The sequence below is a fragment of the Lithobates pipiens genome, unplaced genomic scaffold (assembly GCF_037356315.1).
Source record: "Lithobates pipiens isolate NorthernLeopardFrog02 unplaced genomic scaffold, aLitPip1_a1.2 Scaffold_166, whole genome shotgun sequence".
Classification (NCBI taxonomy): Eukaryota; Metazoa; Chordata; class Amphibia; order Anura; family Ranidae; genus Lithobates; species Lithobates pipiens.
The window spans coordinates 440047-452047 of NW_027507752.1; the positions used below are offsets into that span (position 1 = coordinate 440047).

The 12001-nt window shown below is 45.1% G+C and overlaps 1 protein-coding gene across 1 annotated transcript in view; it reads right to left on the reverse strand.

The window, feature by feature from the left end:
• Positions 1–766: 766 nt before the first annotated feature.
• The window catches only part of LOC143986495 (rho guanine nucleotide exchange factor 3-like), a 62243-nt gene continuing 51008 nt past the window's right edge, over positions 767–12001 (reverse strand). The window contains exons 10-12 of the mRNA XM_077484837.1: positions 6332–6502; positions 4699–4888; positions 767–1476 (exon numbers count right to left, since the gene is read on the reverse strand). Coding sequence (XP_077340963.1) covers positions 1238–1476; positions 4699–4888; positions 6332–6502 — 600 coding nt within the window. The 3' untranslated portion in view covers positions 767–1237. The remainder of the gene's footprint in view (positions 1477–4698; positions 4889–6331; positions 6503–12001) is intronic.

Sequence of the window (12001 nt, forward strand, 5' to 3'; positions counted from 1 at the left end):
GACCAAGCGTTCCTCCCCTCCTTCTAAGAGGAAATGTCCGTCATGTAAAAATATTCTTAGAGAGTCCTGGACCAAGGTGTTGTGCAGGTCCTGCATAGCAGACTTAGTTAAGGAGGAAACTACACCTGCTACACCTGCGATTCAGCAAGGAAAATTATTAAGCTCCTTCCGGAAGGAACTGGCGGACACATTTGAGATGTTGACACACTCGCTGCTATTCCAACCCTTCACATATTTCCACATAAACTTCCCTCCTGGCATTAAACTTTGCCAGGTATTGTGCCCAGCTTACCACCCCAAACTGATGTTCCTCCCTCAGCTCACCTCTCTCCCTGCATGTCCTGTGAGCAGAATAGCTGATCTACCCGTCAGCCAAACCTAGACCTGATCTACCCGTCAGCTAGCTGTGATTGACTGGTAGATCGAAGCGGAAGCTGTCATGGGGCCCCCTACTGGCAATGCCTGAATGGTCAGGTGTGCGGCACTTACTATGGCGAGCTGTGTCGGCGGTTGCTGGTGTAGCACCTCCCAGACACCTTGCATACTTCAAAGTCTTGCAGGACGCGGCTGCTAACGGGAACTGAGTTCCTGTTGTGGAAAAAGTGCAGGAACTCCGTTCCCATGCGTTCCCGCAGGACTTGAGCCCTGATAGAATGTAATACTGACATATAATCACACACATAGGTTGGACTTGATGGACTTGTGTCTTTTTTTCAACCTCACCTACTTAGAACAGGCTAGGTGTGAGCTGACATACAAGCTCCAATGTTTTTGCTGTAGTCGGCACTCAGCAGTCACATTTATTGATTTCTTATAAAATGCAACCAATTCACTATTTGCAACAGTAAATAAAGTGGTCAGTTCTTAGTTATTGGTATACATAACAATGTTAATGGCCAGCTTTAACACATTGTGTGTTTTAATACGATTTTAAGGTGAAAGATCAGTTTCTGTAAAGCCCGGTGCAGAAACATTTCAGTATAGGAATGCAAACAGAAAATCACTTTTCATTATAAGAATATTAAAATCATACTCTTATAAACAATGTATAAAAATATATAGACTTGAAATAAGTAAAATCTATAAGTTTTTTTTTTTTTTTGTTTTTTGTTTTTTAACAGTCTTGGTGTTTCAGCTTCATTCGTTAGAATTGCAGGTCATTGCCAATAGTCTTATCAAATCGTCTCTTTACTGACCGCATTTCCATACCAGAGAAGCAGAGTTGCCTTTTCACCTTTCACCCATCTTCCATCTTCTTGCCGTCCTCATAGCAATTGAGGCTCAAGTCAGAAAAGTCTATGAGAGTACCAGAAGTCTCCTGCACCTGGAGGGGGTTGCTACTTTGCTCTCTGCTTGCCACCATGGCCTGCCGGATACAGGTGACCCATTGTTGTTTGTTGAAGGAGTCGTTGGTTTGTAGCGTGTGAGCTTGGCCTCTGGATCGGTCCCGGAAACTCACTCGAAAAAAGTTTTTGGCTATTTAAAAGAAAAAAAAATTATGTAAAAATCTTGCTGTAGTTCATAGTTTTCCTTATGCTCGCCCAGCTATGGATTAAAGCACCAGATGGACATGCCACATTCCATCCAACTCATTTCTGAACTCCAGGCATTAAAGAGGAAGTAAACCCTGATGGGTGTTACTTCCTCTTTGTCTCCTTGCAAAGGCAAAGCATAATGGACTACTATGCATCGCATCGCATTGCATCGCATAGTAGCCCATTATGTGTCACTTACCTGACACAGGAGCCAGCGATGTCACCGCTGTCCCCTGTAGTACAGAGCGTCCATCTTCTTCCAGGTATCGCTGCTCTGTCCACTCACAGCACTGGAGCAGCGATGACGTCACTCCTGCGCATGCGCACGGGAGCCGCCACTAACGGCATATCGCCATTAGCAGCGGCATGCCGCTAACGCGATAGTGCTCCTGAGCATGCGCCGTACACAGCTGTGACTGTCTTTTAGTAAATATCTCCTAAACCGTGTAGGTTTAGGAGATATTTCTTGGACCTACAGGTAAGCCTTAATCTAGGCTTACCTGTAGGTCAAAGTTGGTTGTAAGGGTTTAAAAAAAACAAAAAACTAATAATAATAATGCTGTTATTCGTTCATTATAAGTCATTTCAAATAGAATTGGAGGGTATTCCGGTGTTCCCAAATTACTCTGGACTGGCCAAGGCAAATGTGGTAGGCTAACTTGGTAAAACTCCTGGCACACACACTGTGGGTTCTGCCAGAATGTCAGAATCTTCTGTGCCAAGGATTGATTTGCCATCCTGCTTCACAGTCACTGATTTTAAAGGAGAAGTCAAGCCTGAGCTTGTTTGCCGGCGCTCCTCATATGGGTCACAGGAGTGCAGTTTTTGTACTCCTGTGACCTGTTTTCAGCAGAGAGCGGACTGAAGTCTCCTCTCTGCTGACGTCACAGGAACCCGGCCAGGCACCGCGTCATCAAGACAATAAAGTCTAGATCCGCCAGGTGCCTGAACTGATGCCTGTCTCAGCCTCTGAGTGGGCCACTGAGAGCCTGAGACAGCCGCTCCCCGCCCCTCCATTGCTCAGTGCTCCAGTGAGCACGGAAGAGCAGAGATGAGAGTTGCTGATTGACAGTCAGCAGCTCTCCACTCTGGGATCTGTGAGAACCGAGCCATCGGTGATGTTTAATCGTTCGGTTCTCAGTGAAGAGGTGCCGGGGGACAGATGCAGCATCCACCTAGGTAAGTATGAATGGGCACAAAACAAACCCATACTTCTCTTTTGATGGTATGGTTGTTGAAACCTAGATTCTGAGGGGCGGGGGTGTCTCTGAGCCTGTGATTCTTGCCCAATGTCGTTTCTGACTTTCACTTCACTCAGGATATTGTTCTTTCATCACTTATTGCGCATCCAGTTCACCAAAAGGAAATATCCCTCCATTATGTGGAAGTGGTTTGGGCTGTGTGAGCCTCTCAGCCACCAATTCAGGATGACCAATTCCCTTTGTCATCCTAAATGGATCTGAAAGGGTGCATCAGCTTACGCAGATCATCATCCATTCATGTGGTCTCACTACTAGATCTCCGAGTGCCTCTTGGGCTTTTCAGCATCAGGCAACTGTTTCCATGATTTTCAAGGCTGCTGCCTGGCCTTCTGTTTGCATGTTCTCTAAGTTCTACTAGGTAAACGTTCAGACCTCATCATATGCCAGCTTCAGGCATAAGATCCCTGCAGCACAGTGGTGTAGTGGTTAGCACTTTCACCTAGCAGCAATAGGGTCGCTGGTTCAAATCACGACAACATCTGCCTGGAGTTTGCATGTTCTCTCTGTGCCTGTGTGGGTTTCCTCCGGGTACTCCGGTTTCCTCCCACACTCCAAAGACATGCTGGTAAGTTAATTAGACCTTGTCTAAACAAAAATTGGCCTTAATATGTGTATGTCAATGTTGTATGTGTTTATAAGCGTGTCAGGACCTTACAGGGTAAAGGACCACGCAAAGCCGCAGATGGACTCTGGTGGCAAGAAAGCGCCCTGAAGCGATTCAGTTCGCATAGGTAGCGCTATACAAGTCACTCACTTATCCCTCTCTGAGCTGATAGGGTCTTTTTATTTTTTCCTGGGTCTATTTCTTTGCAGTGTTGCACCTCTCAGACTTCTTTTTTAACTATTCATAGGTTAAATACTTTCTGTGTCCTTCAGTGGACAAGAAAAACAAATATGATTTTTGTACTCGCTATAAAATCCTTATCTTGGCGAGACACAAATCCCACCGCTCTGTGCTTATGATCACACAGTACTAAATGCTTTACTACTAAACTGAGGCATGCTGGACTGACCTGCAGTTTTTGCCACTGTCCAATCCTCCCCTGGGAAGCAGTAGAACACAAAGATTAAAGAGGAAGTAAATTCTCCCACTCTGATGCTTCTTTTCATTATAATAAGTCATTATCAGACTGTAGCCACTGTAATCAGCCCAAATCACATATTACTTACTGTTTAAAGAAACTTTAAAAAACTTGTTTCCAGGGGTTAGGCAGCGCCATCTTAAGTATTGTTTTCTGAGTCCACAGTGGAGTGTATTTCCGCCCTTACATTGAGCACTTCCTGTACTGTTAACCAAGCCTCCTTCTCAATCCAACGTTTCTATGGCAACCCTGCTTCCCTGTTCATAGCTGACTTGTTTTATTTCATAGTATTTACTTGTGCCGATGTCTAATGTTTCCCTTTGTCAGACTGATCAGCTTCAGCTGATAAGACTGCAGTAATGGCCAAGTTTAGACTGTATGTGAGGTCACATGGTGTGTAGGAGGAAGCTCTGAGTGATTAGCAGAGTTCAGTGTTGTGCCGTAGGAAGTCCTGATAACAGATAGATAAGACATAGAGAGTGTGCCTTAAATCAGGGGAGATCTGGGCATGCTCAGTGACTTCATTCTACAGAACAACAAGGATTACAACAATACTAAGCAAGTAAGGAAATATCTACAAGCCGTGTTCATTAGGGGTTTTTTATGCTGATTTACATGGGACAAAGTTGTGGGGGAGGGTTTACAACCACTTTAAACACCTTCTGTGTCTTTTGATGGATTTTGCAGTGAGTAAAAAAAATCCAAATTTTTTCCACCGCAATCAAATTTCTTTTCTATTTGTGGTGCGTGGTGAATGAAATCTGACTATTAGGCTGAAGTAACCAACATAGCTGGAGATGTTAAACGGTGAACCCGTACCTCGGTCACTGGCTGCCGTGAAAGCTCCTCGGATGGAGCCACCGACTCGCACTTCACCATCAGGGAGGTCCTCCAACACCAACTCTGGTAGCGGGATGGGCTGGCGATAGACCTGGAACTGAGGCTGATCATTGTGGGTTACTAAGCGTGTGAGGACCAAAATGCTCTCAAACAAGAAGACGTGAAGCCTCTAGAAAGAAAAGAACACGAGTAAATATAAACTTGTTGAGTCTGAATAAAAAATATGACTACTTTTCACAATCCTGCAACATGTTTCTGAAATTTTTACTCAGATTTTACAGGATATAGGCAAAGAAATAAAAAGCAGCCGACTGTAATGCCCCGTACACACGATCCGAAAATCGTACGGAAAATACCGCTTTCGAAGCGATCGTACGATAATCGGATCGTTAGTACAGAGCTTTCGAGAGCCGATTAGAACAGTACATCCGATATTATTCTATCGGACATGCACGGAAATTTTTTTCGTACGATGCCAAATCGTACGATTTTTGTTTAATCAGTACAGCTATCGTTCGAAAATGCAATACAAATGCACTACAACACATGACATCACTTCCGAATTTTTTTTCTGTCGTGCGGGAATTTTCGTGACTTTAGTAAACTCATCAGATTCGATCTGAGATTAGAATGCAATAAAAAACGGACGATCATTCGTCCGATAATCTCATCGTGTGTATGGGGCATAACTCAGATAAATCCGTCTGCTGTGGGTTTCTAAGGGCAGAATTGTGGTTACATAGTTAATAATTGAAAGTGTTGGGGTCTTTGGTTCAAATTCCAGCAGGGGCGGCCAGTCCATTGAGGGCTCCCCTATCCAGTGACCCCCCCCATCCATGCATCCGGCCCCTTGCAGCATACCGGGCGCATGAATTTCTATGGTGGGGGTGTTTATTTGAAGCATGGATTAGTGCCAAAGGCTCTAATAGGCTTCAAAATAGGGTGGGCTCGGGGCCCAGAGAGACCGCTCACAGCCCACCCAGGTGTGTTAAAAATAGCAAATGAATATTCGCTATTGTAACACTGATCATACTCCCAGCCAATCAGGAAGTGGGTCTGAGACCCATGACCCGGTTGGCTAAAAGGACAGGCAATCCAATTGGACACCTAGGAGCAGGGAACGGCAGAAGTGAGGAGGAGTGGACACAGGGCCCGCTGCACGAATGCCTGTCACCTAGATGAGGTAAGTGCCAGACTGGCAGACAGCAGGCGGGTGGGGGTCTGAGGTATCCACCAGCTGCCACTGAATTCCAGTAGGACATCCATCACGAGCATGGTGTTTTCATGTTCTCCCTGTGTCTGTACTAACACCCCCCCCCCCTTCACATAGCACACAGGAACAGAACTGAGGCCCTCTGTCACAAGCTGTGTGTGGAGTCCCCTCCCCTGTCACCTTTTTACCTCCTGGTGTCAGGAAAACTTGTCAGAAGTGACTGACTGCAGATGAACAAGGCAGCAGACAGAAAAGACACATAGTTCTCTAGATTGAGAGAAGTACACACAATTGAAGGATATGCTTTGTTCATATTTCACGTCAGCTTTACAACAAACTTATAACGGCACCAGGCAGATGTGGGATTCCTCCTAATAGAAGACTGGCAATCTTACTCACTTGGCCTTTGTTGTTCTTCAGCTCTCCATGGCAGTGCAGGATCCGAGAACGTGACACGTCCTCTTCATTCTGATTCTCGTACAGATAGGACAACCGTCTCTTATAATATTCACACTCTGCCTCCCCAGCTTTGCTGTTTATCTGGCTTATCATAGTCTGAATGACATTCACCTAAACAGAGAATGACAGAGAATAACAGAGAATGACAGAGAATAACAGAGAATGACAGAGAATAACAGAGAATAACAGAGAATAACAGAGAATAACAGAGAATAACAGAGAATAACAGAGAATGACAGAGAATAACAGAGAATGACAGAGAATAACAGAGAATAACAGAGAATAACAGAGAATAACAGAGAAGAACAGAGAATGACAGAGAATGACAGAGAATAACAGAGAATGGACAATTCAGCAATAATTCTCAGAAGATTTCTCTTAAAAAAAACACGAAGCAGAGAAATATCTGCAGAGGTGGCTTTGTGCAGAGATTTGCCAGGGACGTCGGTCATTGGCCTGCTGCTGGCATGTTTAAGGGCCAGTCTGCTGAATACGGACTGCCTAATATTTTAGTAGGACTGACCTACCAAGATACCTGTGGAGTCCCTGTGATCCCAAATTCTCCCATTGTTCACATTCAATAAAAGGGGGTCTTCCTTCTCCTTTGGGATTTTTAGTTTATTTTACATTATGAAGCCGGAGGAGTGAGAATGACAGATAGGAAATTGCAGAAATGGGAACTCCGGTGAGGAAGTTTTGCCCCTAATGAGTGGTAGATTTAGCCTTTTTTTTTTCCAATGATCTAGAGCAGGCATGTCCAAAGTCCGGCCCGTGGGCCAATCGCGGCCCGCGGCCCAATTTGAACGGCCCGCCTCGTAATCTAAACATATATATCTTTTGTGGCCCCCGGCGATCTCCCAGCGCCGGGTCCACAAAAGATATATAGTCTGGTTGCATTGGAGATAGGAGGCTGTACGAGCGGCGTGCACACAGGAGTATTTCCTGTTTACATGGCAGCCTCTGTAATAGGAAGTCCCATCTCCGCTATTGGACGACTGTTCTGTCCATCAAAGGAGGCGGGACTTTCTCTTAAAGAGGCCGCTGTGTAAAAAGGAGATTCTCCTGTTCTTTGGCGCTCGTCCTGCCCCCTCCATGTCCCCTCCAAGGCTGCACTGATGACAATGGTGAGTACATTCCTGGCAATAGTATGTGAAATCCTGGCAATGGTGGCTGCATTCCTGGCTAATGGTGGGGGCTGCATTCCCAGCAATGGTGGGCGCGCAGATGGGCACTGACCCTTATTTTGCTTTACAGTTTTTTTATTTAAAATTTTAAGGTTTTTTCCTGAAACTTCCCTCTTATTCGCCAATAAATACGGTATATCCAAATAACACGCCCGAGCTCATCTCTTCAACACACACAGCCACAAAGGCAAGAGAATTCTTGTTGGGCCGTGTATTAGTGTTCGAACGAACACACTAAGGCCGCGTACACACGAGAGGATTGTCCGTCCAACTTAGTCCGCTGAACCGTGTTTCAGCGGACAATCCGCTCGTGTGTGGGCTTCAGCTGACTTTTTCAGCGGACAGTCTGACGGACTTTCCGTAATATTGTCCGTCCAAACTTGGTTTCAGCGGACAGTCCGCTCGTGAGTAGGCAAGTTGGACGGACTAAGTATGGCGCATGCTCAGAAAGGATTTACACGGCCGAAGGTTGCATTGCTGTGTATTGGACGTCGTATTTCTAGTCCCGTCGTACGTGCTGTACACGTCATCGCGCACGCTTTCAGCGGACTGTCTGTTCATCGTGTGTGGTCAAGTCCGTTCATTCAAAAGTAGGACGGACTGTCCGTCGGATTGTCTGACGAACTTAGTTGGCCATATAATCCGCCCGTGTGTACGCGGCCTTAGACCGAATTTTAATGGTTCAAAGAATGTCAGGAAAAATGGTCGGCCCTCGTGCATGTTCACTTCATCAAATCTGGCCCTCTTTGAAAAAAGTTTGGACACCCCTGATCTAGAGAATGCTACAGTTCCTATACGATATCCAGTAAAATCAGATACTAAGATGCCTTACAGGTACAGTTGTGATCATAAGTTTACATACCCCGGCAGAATTTATGATCTCTTGGCCATTTTTCATTGAATATGAATGATAAACACAAATACCTTTTTTTTCACTCATGGCTGAAGCCATTTATTATCAATCAACTGTTTACTCTTTTTAAACCATAATCACAACAGAAACTACCCAAATAACCATGATGAAAAGTTTACATACCCCGGTGATTTTGGCCTGATAACATGCACACAGGTTAACACAAAGGGGTTTGAATGGCAATTAAAAGGTAACCCATTCTACCTTACGTGACAAATATAACATCCCCAAGCACTTGTTTTACTTTTACCTACAGGTTAGGCACTTTTTCAGCTCCAAATCTCCGACCTTAACCCTTGCAAATCCCACGACCTTTGAACACCTTTGCGCCCAGGGTCCCCACCAATTACATCGAATCTCTTCTATTCACCAAATCCTCCATGAGTCGACCCCCTTAAATGTAATTACACATCTGTACATGAGTAAATGGTCTCAGTTGTTAGACAAACCCATCCCCCTACAGACCTGGGATAAGATCTGGGCCTCTACTTTTAAGTCCTCTAAGTGTGTCACGCAAAGGGAAACGGCAATTAAAATCCTCATGTTCTGGTATAGGACCCCCGATGTCATCCACAAATTTGATCCCTCAGTTTCGCCACGATGCTGGAGATGTGGGCTCGACGTTGGGTCATTGTTCCACATCTTCTGGAAGTGCTCCCTGATACGTCCTTTTTGGTTGGAGGTGGGGTCGTTGGTGATGGAGGTGACGGGGGTTTCCCTTCCGATCGACCCCCTACACTGTTTGTTGGGTCTCCCTCTCCCAGGCCTACCCAAAAATATCAACCGGCTGATCTCATATATTCTTTTAGCTGCCAAGAGGCTCATACCGCTATGCTGGTTGTCTGGCGCAACCCCCCCCCCCCTGGCCTAGATTTCTCCAATTGGTGTCCGAAATAAGGAGAATGGAGTACCTGACCGCCTCAGTACATGATTTGGTTTCCCAGTTTGATAAAGTCTGGGAACCCTGGGACTGGTCGGAATTTGGGTCCCCCTGGTCTGTATACCCTTAACGGCTCCAGTCGCCGATGGTAGTGCCTTCTTTTCGGCCTTCGCGCCCACCTTTCCCCCTCCCATTAACTTTCTATATGTATCAGTCCGGGTATCTTTCTCTCCTTCCCCCTGAGAATTGTCATGATGTTCTTATGGTTGTTTTGTTGCTTTGTCTACCTTTGGCCTCCGGCCTATTGTCGCACCGACTTTTGTTTTTCATAAACTGTATGTTATTTATTTTAACTGAAACAGGTATGCAGTTCACTTTTGTGCCTGCATCTATGGACATTAATTATCTGACTACTATGGTTAACGTTTACGTTATAATCTATGTTTATTTCTGCTTACTGATCATTTCGTTGCTTGATTATTTTGTACTTGCTTTGAAGTTTAATAAAAAATACAATTAAAAAAAAAAAGGTAACCATCCTCACCTGTGATCTGTTTGTAATTAGGCCCCTTTCACACTGGGGCGGTTTTCAGGAGTTACAGCGCCACAAAATAGCGCCTGAAAAAAACGGCCCCTTTCACTCCAGTGTGAAAGCCCGAGGGGCTTTCACACTGGAGCGGTGCGCTAGCAGGACGGGGAAAAAAGTCCTGCTAGCCGCATCTTTGGAGCGGTGAAAGGAGCGGTGTATTCACCGCTCCTAAACCGCTCCTGCCCATTGAAATCAATGGGACAGCGTGGCTATACCGCCGACAAAGCACCGCTGCAGCGGCGCTTTGCGCGTGGTTTTAACCCTTTTTCGGCCGCTAGCGGGTGTTAAAACCACCTCGCTAGCAGCCGCAGACCGCCGCTAAAACGATGGTAAAGCGCCGCTAAAAATAGCGGCACTTTACCGCCGACGCCCGCACCGCCCCCAGTTTGAAAGGGGCCTTAGTGTGTGTGTATAAAAGGTCAATGAGTTTCTGGACTCCTGACAGACCCTTACATCTTTCATCCAGTGCTGCACTGAGGTTTCTGGATTCTGGGGGGAAACTGTATAAAACAGGAAAGGGATATAAAAAGATATCCAAAGAATTGAAAATGCCAATCAGCAGTGTTCAAATCCTAATCAAGAAGTGGAAAATGAGGGGTTCTGTTGAAACCAAACCACGGTCGGGTAGACCAACTAAAATTTTAGCCACAACTGCCAGGAAAATTGTTTGGGATGCAAAGAAAAACCCACAAATAACTTCAGATGAAATGCAGGACTCTCTGAAAACATGTGGTGTGGTTGTTTCAGGGTGCACAATAAGGAGGTGCTTGAGGAAAGATGGGCTGCATGGTTGAGTCTCCAGAAGAAAACCATTACTACACAAATGCCACAAAGTATCCCTCTTACAATACGCCAAACAGCACAGAGACAAGCCTCAAACCTTCCTCCACAAAGTCATTTGGAGTGATGAGACCAAAATTGAGCTTTTTTGGCCACAACCATAAACACTACATTTTGAGGGGAGTCAACAAGGCCTATGATGAAAGGTACACCATCCCTACTGTGAAACACGGAGGTGGATCGCTGATGTTTTGAGGATGTGTGAGCTACAAAGACACAGGAAATTTGGTCAAAATTGATGGCAAGATGAATGCAGAATGTGATCAAAAAATACTGGAGGAACATTTGTATTCATCAGCCAGGAAGTTGGGCATGGGACGTACTTGGACATTCCAACATGACAATGATCCAAAACACAAGGCCAAGTCCGCCTGTCATTGGCTACAGCAGAATAAAGTGAAGGTTCTGGAGTGGCCATCTCAGTCTCCTGACCCCAATATCATTGAGCCCCTCTGGGGAGATCTCAGATGTGCCTTTCATGGAAGACAGTCAAAGAATTTACAGGAACTGGAGGCTTTTTACCAAGAGGAATGGGCAGCTTTACCATCTAAGATAAAGAGCCTCATCCACAAATACCACAAAAGACTTCAAGCCGTCATTGATGTTAAAGGGAAATACACGGTATTAAGAACTGGGGTATGTAAACATTTGATCAGAGTAATTTGGGTAGTTTCAGTTATCATTATGATTTAAAATGAGTAAACACAGTTGATTGATAATAAATGGCTTCAGCCAAATACTAACCACATGTGGAAGAAAAGTTTTTGTGTTATCATTTATTTATTCTCTGAAAAATGGCCAAGAAATGATAAATTCTGCCAGGGTATGTAAACTTATGAGCACAACTGTATATTTATTATTACATAGGGACACTTGGCTCTCAAGCACACTGCAATTGTGGTCTCAGCCTCTCTGACTGCTGATCTATGTCTCCTTTCAGAATCCCCACAATCTAAGATGTGTTATTGGCAGCTGAACCCCTAACACTGGCTCGGGGTACAGCGGACTGTCAGTAAGTTTCAGCATTTTCCAAGGATTAGTGGCTCCCGGAGTGAAGAGAACCCTCGTATCAATGACAGTATCTGCAACACCACATGGTGCCTGCGCCTGCTCTGTATGTTATTAAGGTTAGAGGTGTTGCAGTGATCTACATTTCCTTCATGCTATTTATTATTATACAGGATTTATATTGCGCCGTTTGCGC